Consider the following 25,272-nt stretch of genomic DNA (forward strand, 5'->3'; position numbering starts at 1 on the left):
CTTAGCCGGCTAAATTCAGGGAAAACTCCGGCTTTCCGGTCATCCGAAGCTGGTTCTCTTTTTAGCAGGCTAGATCTCCATGGTAATATATGCTAAGCAGCTAACCTGCTCCAGACCAGGTTAGGTTGCAGGCTAAGAGCTCAACTCAGTGAAAGCACCGCCTGCTGACCAATCAGAGCTCAGTGTGCGGAGTTTAAAGCGATCAAGTCATATTACAGGAGAAAGGAAATACAGAAAAACTGCCGTCGCAGGAAAGACGGCCGGCAAAAATCACCGACTGTGTGAACGTGAACATTAATAGAATATCACCTCCATCTTCAGAGCAATCTGACTATTATAACATTAGCGTTAAGAAAGCTTACTTAAATATCGGCCACAACATAAGTAACCGGATCAGAGTACATTAAGTACAGTCCGCGGCATATCACTTCATATATCTCCTTATCTGAGTCAGCTGAGCCGTATCTGGCCGTGCAACACTCACAGTGTCACATACTGTATGCAGAAGTATTATTTTAAGCAACACATAAGTTGACGAAACACTCGAGACAAATGTAATTGAAGTCAGATCGTGTTTTAGACGGGCAGTGATATCATAAACCTGTTTATGTCAGTGGCGTAGCCAGGAATTATTGTGTGGGTGGGCCTGGAGAAATGTAGGTGGGCCAGGGGGAGACATATTAAGCGTGGGGTCTGAGCTGAAACTTCATTACTGATTTTTGAATGCACTAATAGAACATAAGCATAAATTAGCAGTGAAAACAAAAAACATAGGCACGGCGGCCTCAGAATGTGTGTAAAACTGACATCCACATTGGGATGGGTATCGTTAAGGCTTTAACGGTACTACTACTTTTATCGATAGCGCTTATGCTTATGCTCCAGGTTCAGTACCAACCACATCATAAAGTACGCGGACGATACAACAGTGATGGGACTCATCAGGGACAACAACGAACAGGCCTACAGGGAGGAGGTGAAACATCTGACAGACTGGTGTAACACCAACAACCTGATCCTGAATGTCGATAAAACAAAAGAGATTATTGTCGACTTCAGGAACAAAAAGCACTGTCACCCACCACTCCACATCAACGGCACAGCAGTGAAGACTACAGACAGCACCAAGTTCCTGGGGTGCATATCACAAGCAGTCTGACCTGGTCCACTCACACTACATCACTATTTAAGAAGGCACAGCAGCGCCTACACTTCCTGCACAGCTCCCCCTCCCATCCTCACCACATTCTACAGAGGAACCATAGAGAGCGTGCTGACCAGCGGCATCTCCATCTGGTCGAGAGACTGCAACGCCAAAGACTGGAAGTCTCTGCAGAGTGTGGTTAGGACAGCAGAGAAGATCATCGGTGTTTCTCTCCCTCCCATCAGAGACACCGAAACGCTCCCTGACAAAAGCCCAGAACATTTTTAAAGACCCCACTCATCCTCACCATGCTCTGTTCTCCCTGCTGCGCTCCGGCAAGAGGCTCCGCAGCATTAAGAGCAAAACAGCCAGATTCTGCAATAGCTTTTCCCCCAAGCCATCAGACTGCTGAACAGCAAGCAGACCAGTGACACAGAGATTACATTACGCTGTGTAAAGAGCACATATTTGTTATATAGTATGTCTATTTTATTTATATGTATAGTAAGTCTTTATATTTTAAACGCACACTTTATCTTTAATTTTATCAGCACCACGTCACTATTATTTATTTATATGTACAATTTTAGCAAGTTGTTATATTGTCCTGTTCCTGCAGCCAGTACAACGACATTTCGTTTTGATAGTACACTCTGTGTCTTGTTGAAATGACAATAAAGTATGTCTATGTCTGTTTTATCGATCCGGTCCTTTAACATTACTTTAATCGGTTCTTTTGGAGAAAAAAATAAGGTAAACTAACTAAACAAATTGTGAACAAAACTAACATTGCTTTTTATTTCAATTAAATACATAATATTTCACATCAAAAGAAACAACAATGTTTTAACAAATCGTATTAAATAATGTGATGACAGAATTGTAAACAGAATAGCTGAAACTTTAACAAAATAAATAACTCAGTTACCTCTAATCATTAACCCATGTTTGTATAATGTAGTTAACTCGGTATGTTGCTACTAGCATACATAACATACCTGACGTGGAAACGTTCCTCGTGGACGGGGCTACAGAGCTGCTAGACAGACAGTCGAACCCGGTGCATTTCTCCGTCTGAATTTGGTGCACTTTTGCTAAATGTTTAGACAAATTGCTCGTGTTACCATCTTTACATGCTAAACTCTTATTCCACTTTTGGTAACGAGCATTGTCCACATCGACACGGCTATAGTTTAACCACACCTCGGAGCGCGTTCTCTCCACCATCTCCTCCGTGTGTGTGTGTGTTGCTGCATGTAGCAGCTGCGTGTGTGTAAACTGCCCCTCCCCCTCGCACACAGACGGGGGAGAGAGATCTCTTGTCTGGATTGGAAAGATCTAAAATACTAAAAATAATCAGACGCATTTTGCTGTCTTTTTGCATGTTAGAAACGGAGTTGGTGACACTTAAACTGCAATGTAATGTTTGTGTAGCAATAATACATACGACATATATCGGGGGCCACAGGTTGTTTATCCTTGACAGTCGCACAGTGGGCACACACTGAGTGTTTTCATATTCAGCAAATGTGTACACGCTAAACTGCAGACCTCAAGAAGAAATAATACTTTCATTCACTCACGGCAAAAGTTACTTTACTTACTATAAAAACTCACGGTAAAAAAATGCACTCCCTATTCCATTGTCATGAAGGTGGAATCTAACTATATCCAGAATAAGTTTTATTGGATCCAGGCTAGAACATGTTTATTTCTGCTGTAAAGTTGGGCATTTTAACATGGGGGTCTATGGGAATTGCTCCTTTTTGTATCCATCCCCTGTCGGCCACTAGATGAACTGCAGTTTGTGGCACTTCCTTCTGGGCTTCCCGGCTCTGCGCTATGAAGCGCTGATTGGCTGTGGGTGGGCCAGACGTGCATGTGGGTGGGCCCAGGCCCACCCGGGCCCACCCACAGCTACGCCACTGGTTTATGTATGCATTCAAACACTTTTTCTTTTGCCAGCTGTATTCACCTTGCAGGTGCAGCTCTGTGGCTTTGATCCTGGATAAAGTGTTTAAGTCATGGATGTTTAAAGTTCAACTTCTTCATTTTTGACTAGTATTAAAGTTCACTTTTCATTCAGGAAGTATGACGCTGTGCTGTCAGTGCGCTTCTCCATGTTTGTGATTGGTCGAATGCTCCAAATACCACCCCTTTCATGTGAACGTGCACCTAACTAGATAGGACACGGCTGGTTTGAGCGATCCACTTGATAACCAGCGTCGTAGTACAGTTTAGCGAGAGCGCGTATGTTTTGGATTAGGCCAACCGGCTAACTCAAACATATCCAGGTTAGGTTGAACCAGGTGTGTGTGTGTGTGTGTGTGTGTGTGTGTGTGTGTGTGTGTGTGTGTGTGTGTGTGTGTGTGTGTGTGTGTGTGTGTGTGTGTGTGTGTGTGTGTGTGTGTGTGTGTGTGTGTGTGTGTGTGTGTGTGTGTGTGTGTGTGTGTGTGTGTGTGTGTGTGTGTGTGTGTGTGTATATATATATATGTGTGCATATACATATATATTTATTTATTTGACTATTTATCTATTTATTTATCTATTATACTTTTTTTTTTGTCTTATAATAATAATGAGGAAAAAATGAAGTATAGTTAAAGTTAAAGCCTTTTATTGTCATTATACACAGAGTATAACGAGATTCTGTCCCGGTGTGCAAAAAATACAAACACATACGTATATCTATATTAAGAAGCAAATCATGTAAATACAACGCCATATGCATACATAACATGTAACTGACACTGTAATCCCCCTACCGCCCCACCCTTTATGTTATTGTCCTGTCCTATTTGTGATGTGTGTGAGCCATGTCCTTTTCCGTATGTCTTTGTCTTTGAAAATGTTTAATAAAATATAAATGTTAAAAAAAAGTACACAGTGAATTATTTCACAATGCTGGCTTGACTCTATAATGGCACAATATGATACAGTGTAAGAAAAGGGAGACATGTCACTTGTTAGAAACCTTTATCCAAAGGAGCAATTGGGGCTGAAGTGTCTTGCCCAGGGACACAACGACATGCTGACTGTAGTGGGGATAGAACCAGCTGATCTGATGATCAACACAGTATCCACTGAGCCACAGCCGGCAGGTTTACCATGTAGAGTCAATTAAACTAATTCAATTTGAGGTTAAGTTTCAAATAATTGAATTTCTGATCAAGCTCTGAGGTTAACTGTTTCTTCAAACAGTTTTATTGGATTAGACACATGTTACAAGCGAATATTATACAAGTGTTATCTGATGCTCAGCATCATCTAAGTGCATTTTATATATTTTTTCCCTTGCAATCAATCTGTAAAAAACTATGCATCATCTATGTAGACATTTTTTTTTTTAGCCACAGTTTTCCTCTTCTTATGTGTGTAGGGAAGCAGGAATTACAATAATAATGTAATATTCTGACTAACCACAACACATATCAACATTATAAGAAAACTAGATGTTTTCAAGGCTTGAAGTTCATTCAATGCAATATCCTCGAGTGACGTGTCGTACGAATTAGGATAATTTATGCAGCTGCTGTGTCCATTTGTTCTGGATAATTATGAGCAAGTTATTAGTATTACAATGAGTTTGCTGTCCCTCAATCCCTCCAGTAGCACATGAGATGAGTGGGTAGTTGCTGGAAAATCACAAAACTAGTGTAGGTGTGGGCCGGTGTTAATCTGCCACATCCGTTATACATTGCAACAATGGATTGTGACCCTGTGTCACCCACCTCTCATAGTTTCAATCATTAGTTGAAGGCCCACATCTTCCTGACTACATTGTTCTGTAAAAGTATAGGCTTTAAATGGGCTTGCACATAACTTTGGTAATCATGCACTGCAAAGGAAAGAGAGAAGAAGAAGAAAAAGTACTTATTACTTACTTATTTTATCTTAATATTCCTCTTAATAGATGCACAATTACAATAAGGCAAACTCATTAAGTGAAAGCTTACTTCATAATAAACCTCACCCTGATTCTAACCTTAACCTTGTTCAACATATTCTGGTCCATATTAGCTCAGGTAGATGTTAGCAGATGTGGCCTGTGGAAGGATGTTTCTCTGAACTGTCTGAAAACAGTGACTCATTTGTTTTCAGAATCCATTAAACAAAGCCCACACTTCCCTTCCTACGCCTTACGGGGGTTTCTGTTTTCCAAACACATAAGTGTTTACTTGCTGCAACAAGTTTAGAAAACAATGATCCAATGACAAATGAAGTAGGACCAACATGTAAACCAATAGCCTGTGTGACTCTTTGCTATAGTTTAACTAAAGAGTTGGACACCCACTATACTTGCAACCAATGACTCAGCATGGGTAATAGTTATATTCTCTACATCAAGATAAAGATGTGTTTATGCAAGAAGAGTACATATACAGCAGTACCACTTGTAATGTTTCTGAATGTCTACGTTAATGTTTGCATTGGTCAGGTCATTTTTGGATAGGAATTGAACTGTGTTAATATGAGTGAAAATTAAATAAACAAACACAAAGGAACTTAACAACATAATTGCAGCTCACCATATGTGACAATCCAGAAGCTCCTTATAAAAGAGACATGTTCGTCTGTCTCCTACACATTACAATGAATTGACAGCAAAAGTTTGAAACAATTGTAAAGACAGTAAAAACACAAAGGTTTCTGTTATGCTGCAGGAAGTACATCCACCTCTTCATCAGGATGATCTAGGAGGAGGTGTATCTGTGTCCTTTGCACAAACATCTGCAGATTCCCTGACAGCAGCTGGTGTGGCCTTTGAGCTAAAGTAACCCTTAAGTGTCTTTAGATTCTGTCGTGCACAGTAGCCTATAACTGTGAAACGTTTTCAAGCCCCATACAGAACCAAACCACGGATTATTGGGGAACATAGCTGGACAAAAAAGGGTATAGTAAAGTCTACCTTAACTTGTGTCTACCTAAAACTTCAACCTGATTTCACATGTGACTGTGATGAAACATGAGGAGGTTACACAGTCATCAAAACCAGGAGGGAGGGTGGATAAAGTAAAGAGGGAGTGGATCAGTGGTGTAAATAGTGTAGTAGTCATACTTTTAAAGAGTACTTTTGCCCTCTGCTGGTCTGTACACATTCACACACACACTCACTCACTCACTCACTCACTCACTCACTCACTCACTCACTCACTCACTCACTGACTGACTGTAATAAGAGATAATTGGTAAAGTATATTTGTTGAAAATCATACATGATCTAACCCTTGCCTAAAAGGGAGAGTCTAATAATAATCATAAGGAGTTATGAGTAGTCACTAATATTGGTGGTTATTAGAATAGAAAAACTGCTATTTTTGTGCTCTTTATGCTGTGGAACAAGACTGGTGGACTGTGCAGTTTCATGGGCACATTTTTAAGACATCTCAATTCTTTATTTGATTTGTATGAATATTCAAATGACAAGCAGACTATTAATGTTTCTAATGAAATGTAATCGTAAATTTAATTTAATGAGAAATGCCAATGAATAAAACATATTTGGCTTAGTGCTTGTTGACATTTTGACCACTTATGCAATATGATTTGTAACTTTCTCTTACCTACTTTTCTTAAAAGACACTAACATGTATGGTAATGTAGGCTAGAGGAATGCATTCGTCACCTTTTATTTTTATAGTAGCCTAATAGCTTAGCTATGGAAAACGACAGCTGATAATCAAAATGATTAAACAGATAGCTAAATTGTCCTCTGGATCTATGCTACAACTGAATGCTTCAGTAAATACAATTCAAGGCATTGTGGCCATATGTAAATATTCCAACATCTAAGTGTTAATGGGGATAAAATCGAGTTGTATTTAACAGATGTGTAAAACAGCTGTAAGGCAGCAGGAAATCAGCTGGGATGTTCAGAGAACATTCTAGGAATTTCGGAATGTTCTGGTAAATGACATTGTGTGAGGTTTTTACAGGCTCAACGACATGATATTGATTTAAGTTGTCAAGGTATTTGCGATTTTATTTCTATATTTATGTTTCTTATATTTCCATTCATTAGATTTACGTTACCGTTTATACATGTCTGACCAGCAGTTGCTTTGAATGGCGTCACGACTACAACGGACACCTGGATCTATGATTGGTTCAGAGCTCTCATCCGGGTACTGCGCTAGAACGAGCCCATCAGCTAAAGGTACCAATATGGCGGAGGTAAGAGGGAAAACAGGGGAGAAGCAATCGATCTTAAGTCGATATTTTTAAATGTTGTGTACTGTATTTTTAATTTCTATGTTATCGATTGAAGAAACAATAGTTTTTTCCTTCTTTATAGCGTGTTTCGTGTCATAATGGTCATTTGAATTCCTCTTAAATATGCTTGAATGTCTCGACTGATCCTTCACTACAAGGCCGCTGCGCCTCGCTCAGCTGCTTTGGTGTAGCGGTTGTGTAAATTGATACGTAAAATGTACGTTAGCTTGTTGGTTAAAGGAAATAAACGATTATTTCGTGTTTGTTATGAATGGAAATACAGTTTTTCTATTTGGGCAAAATAAGCGGCACATGTATAGTAAAGACCTACCAACTATATCGATTGCCGGACCGAGCAAACGAAATGAGTGTTTACATGTTTCGATGCATAACGTTACCAGTCAGCTTTGGGGTTAGCTTGCTGGCTAGCTAACTGTTTCAGGAGCCGACACTGCGTAAATCATCATGTCCTTCTAAATAGGTTTCTCTATTTTGAACTCGGCTGTCTCGTACGAAACGAATTGTTTCAATTTCAGAGTAAAAAGGCATATTTTGCTCACAATTGCCCAGCGTTCAACCACGGCTAACATTTTATTAGCCACCTATTTCAGGTAACGCTAGCGGTAAATGCCGCTCTTCTGACCTATTATTAACTCTCTTCGGTTTTCCTAATACAGTCTATAAAATGAAATCTTCATAATCTGGCTAATGGAATATCTCAGTGTAATATGTGGCATAATAGTTGATTCGTGTCTCAACTCATTTTTTATTCTGGTTTTATTAATTTGCAGGCTTCCCTAGGGAGTTCAAGTCCAGGTAAGAACACCTCTGCCATAACAGTATACACATGTACTTAAGTTAATGTATCTACATTCTAAGGACACCACTTTGCATCCCATTGACAAAATAAGAAAATGGCTTTCACATTGATATGATGCTTTGCTAACTGTAATACAGTAACTATGTGAATGTATATTTTTAAGTATGCATCTTTAGTATAAAACCAGAGTATAAGTGGGAAGCATTCATGATTTTTCTTTCCCTCTCACTCAGTTGGCTCTTTATCGTCAGAGGACCATGACTTTGATCCAACAGCAGAAATGTTAGTTCATGAGTATGATGACGAGAGGACTCTGGAGGAGGAAGAGTCTCAGGAGGGAGGGAGGAATTTCAGCTCAGAGATTGCAGATCTTGAAAAGGTAAACTAATAATTCACCAATGTATTAACACAGGATTTAACTATGTAAATATAACAGATTCTGTGATTTTTAAATAGTCAAATGTGTGTGCCAATATAAAAATGTATGCATGAATAATGACACTGTTGTTACTGAAAAAAAGGGAAGGCATTGTAACAAAATGACATTTGGTTGTGGGACCTTAATGATAAGAAAAAGCTGTATAATAAGTAGCTTCAGATTTAGCAAACAAAAATATAGATCTAGTATATAGTGGAAACCAGAAGCTTTTTCAATTTGGAATGTTTTAGTTTTGATCACATAGGGAACATACAATAATGCTTTGCTTAATTTATAGTTATAAATACAATAAAGTATTAAGTACTAACTTGTCCTTTCTTGTTTCCACCAGGAGGGGAACATGCCTTTGGAGGAACTGTTGGCTATCTATCGCTATGAGGCCTCTGCGGGCTCCAGTATAGACAGCTCGTCTGGAGACCTCACTGATGAGCTGCCTGACATGACTCTAGATAAGGTGCATACTTGCTGTAGTTAATTCATTGTTTTTGAAAAATTATTAGATGTAATATGTATTTATCTTCAATTTCTTTTTTTAATATCCTGTAGTTTAGTCTGCCCCAGTATACAATGGATATGATTATTTTTTTCTAGGAGGAAATAGCTAAAGACCTGCTGTCCGGGGACTATGAGGAGGAGACCCAGTCCTCAGCTGACGATTTGACCCCCTCGGTCACCTCCCATGAGGCGACCGATTTCTTCCCAAGAACACTCAGATGTAAGTGGCATGTGCTGAACAATTATTTCTTGTCTGTATCTTTTCAGGATTACAATTTTTCATCCAATGCAATTCAATGCCATGCAATAACTAAAAAATACATTCAAACAACTACTATCTATTTAATGAAAAATAAATCATTTATTAATTCAGACCATTTAGTTCATTACTCCCCTTATCCTTTTGTCATTTAAATGTCAGAATAGAGTTTCACTCCACAGTTTCCTGAAGCCCACATACTTAGAGATTCTCTGTTAACTTTAACATGAGACAAAGGAAGGCACCAAATCTTCACAATTCAGAAGCTGAACTAATTACAGTGGTATTTTATTTGAAAAATGACAAACATTAATCAATTATTAAAATAGTTGCTGCTTAAATGTGATGTTAGTTGACTTATTGTTAATTACAGTTATGTAGTCAAATACAATCAAATATTTAAATACATTTTTAATTTGAAATACCATTCTTTTCTTTAAATAAAGGGGTAAAGAGCCATCTCTCACGTTTGGGCAAATAATCCATATATATGTTAAATGTACAATTGATGCCTTGAAATATTCACAATGAAAATGCTGAGACCCCAGCGGTTTAGCCTTTTTTGGTTAAGCTGCTTGAGTGCGATAAATATTTTTGTATAGAGATGCAATTAATTTTCCGTCTAGTTGCCTAATAGACTAATTGTTTCAGCACTGGGACATATTTGTAAATGGTATAATAGTATGTGTATATATATTTACATATAATATATACTTTAAGCTTACCAAGCAATTAAGATGAAGTTGGTTAAGTTAGATTACATTTTCTTTAAATTATTATTATTACTATTATAGTACCAAAATGGACTCAACGTTTGGTTGGTAAATCCTTAGCACACATGTGGTGCCATTTAAATTCAGAAATGTCACGGTATTAATATGTTGTTTATTATTCCAACAGCCAATGCAATCTTTGATGGTGATAAAGAGTCAGAGTGTGATGAAGATGGCCCAAGTCCAGAGGACTCCAGAAAGGTAAATACAACTTTCTAACACATTAAGAGAGGAATACTGAAAGATTCATTAATGCTTAAGTTGAATAAACAATGGTTTGCTAAACATGCTCTGTATTGTCTTTTTGTTGTATTTTTATCATAGGAAATAATGGTGGGACCGCAGTACCAAGCAGAGGTTCCTTCTGGCCTCTGTCACTACAAAGATGGAGAGAAAGGTGACTGCTGCTCTTCTGTTTTCAACCATGTGCACAATGTTTCTTTACATACAAAAAGACGACATGATATGAACACGGTAACTAATCTTGCTGTAATGTACTTTGATACGCAGTTTATGAGGATGAAGACGAGTTATTGTGGAGGCCAGGTATATTGGCAGAAAACAAGGTTAGGACTTTCCTGTCAGACGTTTTGTCACGGACGTCAGATGAAAAGATGGGATGTGACAAACCATGGATGCATGTTCGAGATAGTGAGCAGGTCAGTCATGTCTTTTATTTACCAATCCTTTCATGTTGTAACGCAATGATGAGCATGGCAGTAGGAATGTTTGTGACTTCAGTGTTAGACTTTCATTCACAATCTACTGTAAAAATTCTGCTGTTCAGAAATATTTGTTCTTTAAGGTACACCTTATTTATGTTTGCAATATAATATAGTGTTGACCTCTCCGCTTTTTCCACATAGGCTTTGTTTGAGCTTGTCAAGGTCAACTACAACACTCGCGAAGCACTAGAGAGACACTGCAGCCGTGTAAAGTCCTCAAAAGGTAAGCACAGGGAAGGATGTCCCAATGCATGCAAGAAGAATATTTCTGACACGTGAAAAGAAGAATTGATGTTAAATTGCCACTATTGGCGAATCTTGTTTCTCAACGTTTTCATTATCTGTAAAGTAGCACCTGCAGACTTGTCTATTCTTTGCTCTCCTTTTTCATATCCAACACATTTGCACTGGTTCTAAAGTAAAAGGAAGCATTAACTGACTGGCTATCGTGCAATGAGCGACACTGGCAATACATTTGATGCGGCAATTAAAACCCATCATGCAGAGGAACACACAGTATTGACAAATCCATATTGTTGTGCATGTCTGTACCCGTTGTGCTGTTTATAGAACCGTAAACCCAAATGGGAGAGCACTTATTATGTGTCCCTAATTTACTTAACACTAGAACCGCCAGAGGTCGCTGTATACCTAAAACCGCCAACGGGTAAAATGTACCCGCTATTGATTACAATGTTCTTTTATTTATCATACAGAACAGTGAGTTTTGATCGCACGATGAAACTTATACTAATAGAATCTGTGGACTCTCAGCTTTTCATATGATATAGTTTGTGCAGATAACATGAAGTATAAAATATCGCTAAGAGTGCTGATTTAAACGCTTGGTGTTAGACTTGTGTTTTGTTTAGGTACAAATCTCTCTATCTATAACTATCTATCGATCCATCTGTAATGTTCTGTTCTATGGACATATAATTGTCTACATAAACAGACGACGCGGACTAATTCTCTCATTCCGAGTGTCCATCTTTATTCAACTGGCACGTAACCTGCACACATGCATTACGTCCTCAACGTGAGCTCAGTCATCCAAGTATTCTCCAAGATGTTACACTATCTATAATTATATATATATCTCTATCAATATATCTATCTATCTATCTCTCTCTATCTATCTCTCTATCTATAAGGCACTGCAGTAGACAAAAGGCTTTGCTATAGCAACACGTCATGTTTACGCTGCATTTTCTATGAGGTAAATATGACCCGCTGGCGGATATAGGTATAAATGGCATTTTTTTTGGCTACTTTTTCAATCTGACTTCATATTGACAATTGTTAACAACAGAGGGTGCTACATAACACACTTTCAGGAAAAGTGACGGACTGGACAACTTTAATTATGTTATTGAAAAAAAGTTACATACAATTTATAAAAAAAAAAAACAGCTGCGGGTAAAATGTACCCGTTGGCGGTTCTAGTATTAAGGAGAAGCAAAAGTTCCTGGTACCACCTTATGTGTCCAACAACAATCCAATACCTCGACATTGTTGCTCTAAAAAGAAAATGATGGGTTTCACAGATGTATTTTGGATTACAAGGCTGTTGTCTGTCATTAAATTGAACGATGTACAGGGGAAGGTACTTTTCATTGCAATGATTTGTATTATTATCATGTGTTTTACATTTTCTTGTCAGGATGTTTTGAATAACTAAGGATTGGTTTAACAAATGTCTGGTTTCATTTCAGAAAAATCCCCTCCATGGTCAGAAGAGGAATGCAAAAACTTTGAGCACGCACTACAGATGTATGACAAGAACTTTCACCTTATACAGAAACACAAAGTGAGCATTATTTCATGTTATTAGGTGATTTCCCTTCTACAAGCGCGAAAAGGTACATGTATATAGCTGGGAAAGTTTCTCATGTCTGTCTCTCCCCCCCTCAGGTCGCAACACGAACCGTAGCTGAATGTGTGGCGTTTTACTACATGTGGAAGAAGTCGGAGCGCTTTGACTTCTTTGTGCAGCAGAATCGGTTTGGGAAGAAAAAGTACAGCAGCTATCCCGGCGTCACGTATGTTTCATAATGAGTACATTGGTGTTTCATTACTTTATGTTTATGCTCATGTGTGATACAATGAGCTCTGAAGGAACGCACAGTTTACATGACCCTCTGTCTCCAGAGACCTGATGGACCGGCTGGTGGACGAGGCGGAGGGTCTGGCCGTGGACAGTTCCTCCTCGGTGTGTTCAGGAGCCGGTGGAGGAGGAAGGATGGAGAGCACCACCGACCAGCAGCTCAGCCTCCTCAACTCCATCACCGCCAGCGACCTCACAGGTCAGTCCGGGCACTTAGTGAAGCATACTACACCCTTGGACTTTTCTCCTGGTATACTGTAATCAGGGTTCGTACGGTCATTGAAAACCTGGAAAAGTCATGGAAATTCAAAATGAAAATTCCAGGCCCTGGAAAAGTTCTGGAAAACAATATTTTTCCCAAAGTTTTGGAAAAGTCATGGAAATGTAACTAAAGTTGCGTCAAATATAATTTACATTTGATCAGAGCAGAGCGTGATGTGAACTGAAAAGTCTTTCTGTCGCAATATCATTTAAGGAATCGTTGAGCTAGCTAGCTAACGTTAGCTTTAGCCTTCGTTTTCTAATAGTTTTTTTCATAGGCTATAAATAGAGGTGGTATAAGTATAGATATTTGTACTAGAGTAAAAGTAGAAGTACTCAGATCTTGTACTTTAGTAGAAGTACTCAGATCTTGTACATAATAAAAGTAGAAGTACTCAGATCTTGTACTTGAATAAAAGTAGAAGTACTCAGATCTTGTACTTGAGTAAAAGTAGAAGTACTCAGATCTTGTACTTGAGTAAAAGTACTCAGATCTTGTACTTGAGTAAAAGTAGAAGTACTACTCAGGTCTTGTACTTGAGTAAAAGTAGAAGTACCAGAGTGTAGGAATACTCTGTTACAGTAAAAGTCCTGCATTCAAAATGTTCCTCAAGTGAAAGTAGAAAAGTATTCTCATCAAAATATAGTTAAAGACAGTAAAAGTAGTCATTGTGCAGTTTGGTCAATTTCAGAATAATATATATGATATGTTTTATAATGATTGATCTAGTTTGAATGACTTTGTAGACTGCAGGGTAGCTTGTGGATTTACTCCAGGTGGAACTAAAGTCTGATTTAACACTTGGTTAGATTTCACATCATTCAGCCACATCTGTAAAGTAACTAAAGGTATTAAATACATGTAGTGGAGTAGAAGTACACCATGTCAGGGTTCCCACGGTACCTGGAAAACATGGAATTAATTTTTTCATTTTCCAGGTATGGAGAAGTCATGGAAACTGAGCAAAAGTGAACACTTACATGGAAATAGAAACAGTTGTCCTGGAAATTGTTATTGGATGAGGTGTAAAATAGTAATAAAATGAAACTATTGAGCACAGAATTAAGATGAGTTTATAAAAACACTTTACATGTGAACAGCATTTACTGTAGATAGAAATGGATGATCCCATGTTGTAGAGCGTGCTCTTGGCATCCTATATGGTATATTGGATGTTGGAATTTGATGCAGGCAACTTGGTGATATGGACTTTAAAAGTATAGTTTCGGATTGGTGGACTTCAGGAATAATAACGTTACTCGCGATCTCAATAGAAGGGTCAAATACATGCATTTCCCAGCCAACACGGGAGCCTTGACATCTACAGTGAAACTTCTTATGCAAGTTTATCCTCAAATGTAAGTAGCTGTGTTTAACTGTGGTAAACTTGGGTTTATCAACGTTAGTTAGTAAGCAGTGCAATCTTGCTAACTAGCTAGCAACTTGAGTTTGAGTTTGTTTTGAATTTGGATTTGTTAATGATGGTAAGCAAGCACATGGAGTGCAATCTTGCTAGCCAACATTCAGTTTGCTAACTAATTAGCTAGTGTTGGCTAGCTTGCATTGCTAGCTAACTACCAATACATTTTCACATTAGGCTGTGACATTACTTCTATACTAGTTGACATAAATAGTCTAGTCTTAATACATTTTGTAACATTCATTCTTATATCTACTTTTAGCTATTTTGTGATTTTTCATTTTTTTCTTAAAAAACATTATACTAGAAAATAGGAACATTTGGGGTGAGACATTTTTGAAAAATCATTGATCATGCCAAGACTGATTCTATACATCTATACTGTTAAGCTAAGCTTACTAGTGGGGTTGCTGCACTGAGGAACCACAGGGGAACCAGCCTTATGTTTCCCCTTGTAGGTTCATTAGTAAGACTCATAATCTCAAATGTGTGATGCATTACGGGAGTGAGTGACAATGACACGCGGCAGATTCAAGTCACATTGGAAAGATGACTCTCAATACAAGGACTGGATTGGAGAGGTACCAGGAGGAGATGTCCACAAGGCTTATTGCAAGTTTGCCGCAAGTCATTTGACATCAGCAATATGGGGGTCGCTTCCCTCAAGAGCCATTCAAAAGGACAAACCCACACCAAGTTAGCTGGACAGCTAAATAATGAAAGAAGAATGACAGATTTCTTGACTACAAAAACAGGAGAGGGAAGAAGCGGCCCAACAAGCCAGGATATCGAAAGTGACAGTCAGGTGCCCAGTGCCAGCAGTGAACAGCCTACGGAAAAAGGCTCTGGAGCTCAGGGGAAAACATTTTTTTCAAGCCAAGCTGTATTTGAAGCAGAGATTCGCTGGGTCATAAAGATGGTCAGGTCACACTTCACAAGCTTCAGGGGCCTATAGATCATCACTTAATACGGTACCTGGAAAATCAGGAGGTAGCATGGAAAAAAATTGCAAGGCAAGCGTGGGAACCCTGCATGTACCTCTGAACTGTAAAGGAGTAGAAGTACAAAGTTGCAAAACATTGAAATACTTAAATAAAGTACAAGTATCTCAAAATTGTACTCACGTATAGTACTTGTTGAGTTTATGAACTTAGTTACTTTACACCAGTGGCTATAAAGATAGAAAGATTAAGCCTTGCACAGAGGCATGAAAATACATTTTCAAAATGCTCAACAGTGCTGCCAGAATTATAAACTGACTGCTACACAATTAAAATAAATGCTTTTATATATTTCTATTAGATGTGACTCTTTGGCGTTTCTGTTATTATTACCTGCTGCTTTAGTTGATCTGACTGCTAAAATCCTGTTATTCCTCATTTTAAAGCCGATATTCCGTGGGGTCGGGGGGCTCGGACCGTGTCACCTTTTTCATACCTGATGAGTTTGCCTCCCTGACTACAGTTGCTTTAGCGTGTAGAAGCTAGTAAGCCTACTATTTGATTTTGTTTTTACCATTAAAAGTAGAAAATCTACAGTAGACCGAGAAGATGATACAAATTCTATAAACCCTGACAATAAAACACAATTGAAGGGCTTTAGACACTATATATAAAGCAGGAAAATGATGCTATGACATTCTTCATACTATACTTTTAAAACAAAGTTGTATGACTGGAGTCGCTTACTGCTTCCAGTTCTTGATGGTAACTGAGTGTCCTGTCTTTTTGCAGCGTTGAGCAACACTGTAGCCACAGTGTGTAACCCAGCGGAGGTGGGCTGCATGGACTCCTACAGCTTCCCTCCACTGGAGAGTCTCCATCGTGGGTCCCTCAACCACGACGAATCCATCGGGTTCCCTTCCAACGGTGCAGACCCAGACTGCCTCAACATGTTGGACGCTGGCTTCTACCACTCGGACTGCGAGCGGCCCTCCAAGAGACTCAAGATGGCCCTGCCTGACTCCTTTATCAATGACGTGTCTGTGGGTAACCTTGGTGTGGACTTCGAGACGCGGCGGACAACAACACACCACCATCGAATCACCGGCGCGAAAATGGCAGTGTCCGTCACAGACTTTGGGAGCTTGGCTGGGAGCGGCGAGCCCAACGGCTTTCTGGGAGCACACGCACGGCACCACACACAGCACAGCGCAGCACTTCAGTCAGAGTGATCCTCATCCCTTGTTCTTGCCTTTTGAAACCCCTTATCCGCTTGTACATAAGACTGACCTCACTGGGGGATCTGATTTGTTTAAATTTTATTATATATATATATCTATATATATGTATATGAATATACTTTTTTGTTTTCATTTTTTGTGTAATATGACATCAGTGATGTCTATCATATAGAACTAAAATCTTGATTTCTCTCAAGAGTTTATATAGCCATTTATTTTATTCTGGTTTTGTGGTCTTGAGATGCAACGTCCATGTACAGTGGGGCCCAGAGGCTGCAGTAGGAGAGCTGTGATTCTTCCTTCCTCACGTCTTCAGAGCTACAGTATGTTATCCTGCCATTCTTTACAGCTGCCAAAAACGGCTCAGTATTTAGTTGCTTGTCTTTGCTGTTTGAAGTGGTACTTTTTTTTTGTGTGTTTGGTTTACAGGTACATTTAGGTAACCAGGCTGGTGCAAATGGTTGTATTTGCCCCCATATAAACCTGGCTAGATATTGTATGAAGAGCAACACTAGCATGGAGATTGGCTTGAGAGCAGGACGGTGGTGGCATCAGAATGTTTCTTTGCTTTTCTTTTCTCCTGTGGAAGCCTGTCTGCAGTTGGTCTGCTTGTTTACTTTGAAACTGTTTAAAGTGGCCAAACTGGAACATGTGCATGTTTGCAAAAGTTTTAAACAATATGTATATTTCCATTTAGTGAAAACTAATCCTTAGACCCTTATTCATTTCCAATTCCAACAGCTGATGGAGAATTCCTGTGCAGAGTAACATATTGGCACCTTGTTCTGCAGTTGGATATCAAGTTATTTTTGTAATCCTGCTTCTTCGTAGGAGTGTAACATTCAATCAATTAAACCAATGCAAATATATTAGTTAATATCATTTAAAGGTGGATATCATCAGGCACTGTAATGTGTGTATTTATTACCATATACTTTAACTTTTGTGTGAGATTTGTTTAATCCTTTCACTCATGCTAGCTATTCCTAGGCAACTGGACATGTTTTAGTTGTAGAAAAACATGTTGGATCAGCTCCTGAATCAAGTAATGCCATTTCAGACCACTGAGCAAGCTTGGGTAAACCTGCTAGCAGTATTATCTTTTTATTTAATTTAAAGCCACTCAGTTTTGTATTTAACCTCTGCCTAACCTGTACGGCCTAGAGAATGCCTTGTATAATCTAGCCGACAGTTTCTTGGAGTTTAGTAGCAGAAATGGAGCTGTTGTCTCTTGACTGAAGTCCATAATTGTGAATTGTAAAATGTTTAGCAGGTCATTGTCGGTTGATTGGATGCAGTAGTAGTGTTTACTTAATTTATCTATGCATTGTGCTATGACTAATTAGTTTATTTCAGGGGTACATCATGTTTTTCATGTCCATAGATCTTGTTATCCACCATAATGTGTGTACAGACAGAATTCATGCTTCTAAACCATTACGTTTGATTAATTTTTTAACCCAGCATCAGAGGAGATATTCACATCTGTGTTTCATGTAAATAATTAGCAAATAGCCTTTAAAAGTCTATGAACTGACCTCTATGAATCTATGTTGATACAAAGGTTTTAATTTGATTCCTTGTCAAAAGGCAATAATTTGTAGATATGTACAGATATTATGGGTTTTGCATTTTACCAGTTGACTTGGTGTATGAATTAGTTTCTCCTTGGAGAGTCATGACCCCAGGACTCAGCTGAACCCACGCATGCCAGCTGTGTCTGTTCTCAAGTGTACCACTGAAACGGCTTTACCTGGACACGTATTGATATTATTCAATGTTTCAATTTTGCCTTCAAAACATTCAGCCATGTGTAAAAGACGGTCATCTCTCTTTACATCGAATTTTCCTCCTTTTTTTCAACATGTCGTCTATGTTTGTCTTTTTGGTAAAGGAATGGTCGCTGCTCAAAGTATGTGGAGAGCTAGTTTCTCTTTTAATGCAATGTGCATAATGCAGTAGGTCCTCCAAGCTCTTCTAGCTTTAGTAGTGCAGTGATATTTATTTCACCTGTGGTTTGTACAAAGACTCAGAAAAACTGTCAGAATGTAAAGGCCATTACGTAGTAGAAGTAGGTTTTTCAACACCCTGTGAACTCTCAAATGTGATATTTTATTGATATCTCTGGCTTGAGACTTGTGTGTGCAAGAAAGCACTTAACACATTTATTTTATATTTTGTATTGTGTTTTGAAGATTTAAAAAGGAAAAAACGTATAGCAGTTGTGGTTTTCAAACAGAAAACTGAGTCCTTAGATAAAAACAAAAACACCTTTATGAATAAAAACCTACAAAACATAAAAATGTATATCCAGAAATATAGACAATCAAAAATTCATTAAGAGAAATGTTCGAGAAGCTATCTTTATTGTTTATAAGAATTGTACATAAACATTGAGTTTTTTTCTTTCTTTTGTTAAACATTATTTTGTATTTTCTGTTGTACTTTAATACCTTGTGTACAGATCCAGAAATAAAGCTCTGGAAAAAGTTAAAAGATGATTGCTTGTTCTTTAATATTCCAAGAAGGTTTCACCAATAAGGAAGGATTGTTGTTTCTGTAAAGAGTTCATTGTAAACATTCCAAACTGATATTGACAGTATGATATAGTTTTCTGAGCAACAGTACATTGGATGTAAGCCGTGTGAATTGGTTGAAAGAAGATTCAAAATCACCCAAAAAGTGATCGTCTCCAGTCTCAGGACCAAACTGCATATTCTGTAGGAGCTAGTTGGTGCCTTGGGCGGGGATAATCAATATAAAAATGTACGTTAATTTGTTTCTCAATTAGTAACTACTAATTGAGAAACAAATGGTGTTCTGATGGTCTTCTGACAGGAATGGGAATAGTAAGAAAGTCCTCAGCCAGGGTCACTTCCACACCAGTGTCCTGTAGAGCGTCTTCCGCCTGTCTCTTGAGCTCTGAGACTTCGTCCTCGTCCCCTTCCTTCTGCAGAGAGCAGGGTTTGTACCTCTGGCTGAAGTGGTACAGCACCAGCCTCTGCACACAGCACGCCCGAGCCACTGCTGCTGCCATCCCAGGAGTACTGTGTCCGTGGTCCACGGCCTTCTCTCGGTGCTCGTCCCCGAGCGTGGCCTCGTGGACCAGAATGTCTGCTCCCTTACACAACATCAGTGCTCCGTCACCAAGCACAGAGCTGCAGTCTCCGAAAATGCAAACTTTCCTCCCAGGAATGTCTCTTTCCAGCACCTCTTGAGGCAGAATGACACGCCCGTTCTCCATGGTTACAGCCTCACCAGCTTTCAGACGCCCATAATGAGGCCCTGGCTTCACTCCTGCGGCACACAAAAAATGAACAATCCACACAGTCACAATAATCCATAATGCAAAAAGTCACAGAAATGCAAGGGAAAGAAGTCAGTATGAAAACACTCATATTTGGAAAGGTAGCTGTGGATTATCATACAAAGGTGTAAACAAAATGGTTTCCAAGCACGGATAAAGACACGGAGCTCACTAACCTAGTTCCTTTAGGAGTTCCGTCTTCAGTCTTCCCGGTCGACCATGCTCCTGAATGCAAAAACCAAAGGAGGGGATGCGGTGGAACAACCTGAAGGCCTTGACCACAAACTTCTTGTCTTCAAAGAGGAAGTACGAGTCAGTGGAGACATCCAGCGAGATGGTCCTGCCCGGCTGCTCCTGTGGGTGCAGAGGACCGCTCTCCGCTGTCATCTAAAGACACAACACAAAACTTCAAAGATAAGACATGATTTGTATTGGTGAGGTAATGTTCTCTTATATGTTTGAATAAATAAATAAATGGAAACTAAGGTAAAAAATAAGGCTAATTTCATTAGTTCACATTGGGACAAAGGTTTTAAATTATACATATTAACAATGCAAACTAATGTACATAAAGTATACATATGGACTTACTATACAACTTAATAAGGGGGCACTAAAGACAGGCCTCTTTTATATCATTAATAAAAAATAAGGAAATATTATATAATATACTATATTATTATTTTATTATTACTAATAACTAATATAGACATTATAAACTTAACACAAAAAGTAAGGAGATTTGTGTGTGGTAGATTATTTATTTACTGTAACAAGGTTTCTTGGCAATACATCTTATACCGTTGGAAAGCCTGTTTTCTTACCTTTCAAATGGTGCCACATTTGTGAGGAACAAGCATTTGTGGGATGAACAGCAGAGCTTAGTAGGTGGGTTGCGCCCATGAAAAATGTGACAAATCTCCTCGGCCAAAGCCAAATAGCTCAACATGTGGAGGAACATTATATTCAGAGCACTGGAACCTCAACATGTGGAGGAACATTGTGTTCAGAGCACTGGAACCTCAACATGTGGGGGAACATTATGTTCAGAGCACTGGAACCTCAACATGTGGAGGAACATTATGTTCAGAGCACTGGAACCTCAACATGTGGGGGAACATTGTGTTCAGAGCACTGGAACCTCAACATGTGGGGGAACATTATGTTCAGAGCACTGGAACCTCAACATGTGGAGGAACATTATGTTCAGAGCACTGGAACCTCAACATGTGGGGGAACATTATGTTCAGAGCACTGGAACCTCAACATGTGGAGGAACATTGTGTTCAGAGCACTGGAACCTCAACATGTGGGGGAACATTATGTTCAGAGCACTGGAACCTCAACATGTGGAGGAACATTATGTTCAGAGCACTGGAACCTCAACATGTGGGGGAACATTATGTTCAGAGCACTGGAACCTCAACATGTGGGGGAACATTGTGTTCAGAGCACTGGAACCTCAACATGTGGAGGAACATTATGTTCAGAGCACTGGAACCTCAACATGTGGAGGAACATTGTGTTCAGCGATGAGCCCAGATTCTGCCTATGGCACTTGGACTGTAGGGTCAGTATGGAGAAGACGTGGAGAACACTTTGCTGATTGCTGCACCGATAGAGTAGGAGTGGAGAGGATGGGATGGCCTGACCTCAACCCCATTGAACACTTGTGGGATCAGCTTGGGCTGCTGTCAGAGTGACCAACACAACCACGTTGGCTGACTTGGGACAAATGCTGGTTGAAGAATGGGATGCCACAGCAGTGTGTGACCAGCATAAGGAGAGGCTGTTGTGGCTGTGTACTGTATGGTTCTTCCACATGTTACTGAGGCTGCTTGTTAAATGAATACATTGTTAATAAATAAATTGTTTCCAATATGTCTTGTTTCATCAGACTTTAAATCATCCAATCTACTAAACAAGAGTCAACCGAAAAGAGCTGTTTGGCATTGGCAGAGGAGATTTGTCACATTTTTCACCGGCGCGCCCCACATACTCAGCTCGGCTATTCCTCCCACAAATGCATGTTCCTCACAAATGTGGCACCATTTGAAAGATAAGAAAACAGACTTTCCAGCTGTATAAGATTTACTTCCAAAAAGCATTGATACAACAAAGAAATAATCTACCAAACACAAATGTCCTTACTTTTTGTGTTAAGTATAAATATAGTCTATATTAAATGTGAGTTTTATTCAGTTTTGCACTATAGAACTATTAAAAAAGGTATGATTTATTAACAGTCAGAATAAAACCAAAATCAGCCACATACCTCCAGGCTGAGCTGTCCCTCCTCTGGACTCTGCTCAGCTGTGGGCTCCAGCTCATGTACTACAGAAAAATAAATGATTTATATAGGAGAAACACCTTTATATAGGAACAAATATACATATTTAAAAAAAAAAGTTCTTTCTTAAGTACAACAAATAAGGAACGAAGGCTGAAAAAGTGTTACAGTATTCCTAGAAAGACAAATACACGTTAACATGAAAGCCAAAGCATAGATGTGGCTTGCCACTTATAACTCACAATCTGGTGACAACCACTTTAATTACTATGGTAGCGGTTACAATCTGGACAAATGCATAGAAAGTGTTTTTAGACTGCAGTAGGGCGGCCACATTAGAGGTCAGGTTGTTGTTTTTGGACATACCTGCATAAGGGAAAAGCAGCTGTGATCCTGTGAGTCCCAGTGTCACCCTTAAAAAGTGCCGGAGGCCCCGGGGCCCGTAGATGTCCACACAGTTCAGGTTTTGCTGCTCGGGGTTGGTGTTGAGGCTCACAGTGCAAAGGAGACCAGGCAGACCGAACAGGTGGTCCCCGTGCAGGTGGGAGATGAAAACCTTGGTGATCCGACCTGGGTAGAAACACGTGACAACATGACTTATAACAGGTACCTTAAGTGGAGAGAGCAGCGGACAGTTTGTCTAAAAAGGTTAGATTGGAAGTAGTACCATTGGATTCAAATGCAACAAAAAAAGAAGGCTAAAATGTCTTGTAATCCTCTCATCAGTGATTCATTGTTAAACAAAATATTCTAGATGACAGAATAATTTGTTATGTTGATCAGAGGATACATTTGCTTAAGTTAAACTCAGTCTGGATTGCAAAAGCAAATTCATTGTGAAGCGTGAAGAGTTTGGAATAAAAAAAGCCTTTGTCATAAAAGAAAGTCAAGACAGAATTGCACATCTTACTATGAACAATCTAAGGATTTAAAAGGTTCTTTGAAAATATAAATAATATGTATAGTTTGTCCATCTCCCTAATCCTTAGAAACTTTGTAGTGAAAAAAGTCAGTGGATATAATGACTAAATGTTTGTAAAAATAGTAGTGATGAAAGTGTACAAGTATTACTGCTGCCTATGTTGTTGATTGATATTTTATTTTTAATATGGATATCCTTCATTGTATCCGATATGTTTTCTGAACTGTTGTGAAGTTAAGTCTTAGCTTTTTTGAAATGGAAAAGTATCAAGTTTCCATGACCATATGAGTTTAGTTTTTTTGACCTTTTTCATGTGCTTGAATAAGTTTCAAGTAGGCTACAGACGAGAATAATTTTAAAATATGTTGACTTAATTCAATTGTACTCCACATTTAGGAAGGAAGTATGAACTTTCAGAGAAGCTACAACTTGCGGGTGGTAGGTAAGTGTTACATTAAAAAACACAGCATATTGTTTTGCAGCAGGAATGGGGGATCCAGGGACTCACTGGCTCGGAGCTGGCTCTTCATCAGCTGGGTCTGCGTCCCCTCCCCGCAGTCAAACAGCCAGCAGTCCCCCTCTGACCGCAGCACCAGAGCCGAGGCCCCGCGGTGAGGGGAGGGGTAGGCCGAGCCCGTCCCGAGGAACGTCATGTCCATGGTCATCCTCCAGCAGTGACCGGACAACAGGGGGAAACCGCCTACAACTGCATGCCATGACACTGTAAACAACAGTCACACAGTGATGACGTACACACGAGACGGTGCGGCGTTGTTGGGCCGTGTCTCATTTCTGAGATTCCCCTCCTCGACTCCTATCCTCATGCCTTAGTCCCACCCACAGGAGATGCGAGTGGAGGGGAGCCGAGGAAAGAGGAGGGGAAGCAGCAGGCGGTTAGAGAAATGAGAACTCCTCTCCTCTGAGCGGTCACATTAAAGAGACGTCCATTAATGATGACAGGAGGCACAGCAGCCCTCTGTCTGATGGACAGATGTGTTCATGATGACTTATATATTTACTTTGAACTCATTCACAGTGCGGTATAATGAGACAATAACAGGCTACAGATGCGGACACACACACACATATATATTTATATACATATATACAATTTCAGAATCAAACAAGTATGAGAGCACTCTCATAATAAAGTAACACCCCCCCCCCCCCCCCCCCCCCCCCCGCCGGAAGTATAAATACAGGGGTGTGGCGTAGCTCGTGACTCACCTGTCAACTCCTTCGCTGGTGGCTGGAGTACTGCGGTGTGAATAATGCGCCTATAGCGCCTATTGTGTGCCCTCCTGGCTTCTCTCTCTTCTTCCCGGACTGCAACCGGACAACATGTCCTTTTCTACTCTCTAATAAAGTACCCTTTTGCACCTTCCTTGCACCGCCTCTGACTCCCTATCTCTCGGCACTACAATACATAATTTTACTTGAATGCTACTTAATATAGATTTGAGATAACCATAGCTATCATACTGTAGTTGACCAATCAGATTGAAGTGATCCCACATCTCAGAACGACCTCTCTTCCTGGCTGGCTCCATAATGATCCAAACGCAATACTAACAACTCAACAGCAACAACTCTTTTTATTGTTTTTTTTAATTTGGGGTTAAGTACATTGCCAGAATAAGTGAGAAATGGATGTAACTTCTGTTAGACAGCTATCATACTGAATAAATATTTACTGTGAATGTATGCAAAAATGTATGGCATAGGCAATAGCTGTGTAACAGAAGTTAAATCCATTTCTCACTTATTCTGGCAATGTACTTAACCCCAAATAAAAGAACCCAATAAAAAGAGTTGTTAAATAATGGTGAAGTCACGTCGTAATAACAATAACTCATCTCTTGTTTTAGTGTTCTTTTTGTGCTTTGCCAAACGCCACTGTGTCAAGTAACCTAT

At 39.4% G+C, this 25,272-nt stretch overlaps 2 protein-coding genes across 5 annotated transcripts; one reads left to right on the top strand and one right to left on the bottom strand.

The window, feature by feature from the left end:
- Positions 1-7,243: 7,243 nt before the first annotated feature.
- On the top strand, positions 7,244-17,704 carry mier3b (mesoderm induction early response 1, family member 3 b). Of its 3 annotated transcripts, none has more exons than XM_034090637.2 (13): positions 7,244-7,301; positions 8,149-8,173; positions 8,411-8,556; positions 8,948-9,070; positions 9,208-9,331; positions 10,271-10,344; positions 10,468-10,540; positions 10,654-10,802; positions 11,010-11,091; positions 12,584-12,678; positions 12,783-12,910; positions 13,020-13,174; positions 16,391-17,704. In XM_034090637.2, the coding sequence occupies exons 3-13, from the start codon at positions 8,458-8,460 to the stop codon at positions 16,828-16,830; spliced, it is 1,542 nt and encodes a 513-aa protein (XP_033946528.1). In that variant the 5' UTR covers positions 7,244-7,301; positions 8,149-8,173; positions 8,411-8,457; the 3' UTR covers positions 16,831-17,704. The 3 variants fall into 3 exon arrangements, with proteins under 3 accessions (XP_033946528.1, XP_033946527.1, XP_033946530.1); XM_034090636.2 differs by having other exon boundaries at positions 7,253-7,318; XM_034090639.2 differs by lacking the exon at positions 7,244-7,301 and adding an exon at positions 7,789-7,968.
- Positions 16,997-24,857, bottom strand: elac1 (elaC ribonuclease Z 1). Of its 2 annotated transcripts, XM_034090640.2 has the most exons (6): positions 24,586-24,857; positions 23,867-24,079; positions 22,803-23,006; positions 22,422-22,480; positions 20,323-20,533; positions 16,997-20,136 (listed from the first exon to the last, which is right to left on the bottom strand). In XM_034090640.2, exons 2-6 carry the CDS (start codon positions 24,021-24,023, stop codon positions 19,637-19,639), a joined length of 1,131 nt encoding a protein of 376 aa, XP_033946531.1. In that variant the 5' UTR covers positions 24,024-24,079; positions 24,586-24,857; the 3' UTR covers positions 16,997-19,636. The 2 variants fall into 2 exon arrangements, with proteins under 2 accessions (XP_033946531.1, XP_071060472.1); XM_071204371.1 differs by lacking the exon at positions 24,586-24,857 and having other exon boundaries at positions 23,867-24,216.
- Positions 24,858-25,272: the final 415 nt, after the last annotated feature.

Source organism: Pseudochaenichthys georgianus, chromosome 9 (genome assembly GCF_902827115.2).
Source record: "Pseudochaenichthys georgianus chromosome 9, fPseGeo1.2, whole genome shotgun sequence".
Taxonomy (NCBI): domain Eukaryota; kingdom Metazoa; phylum Chordata; class Actinopteri; order Perciformes; family Channichthyidae; genus Pseudochaenichthys; species Pseudochaenichthys georgianus.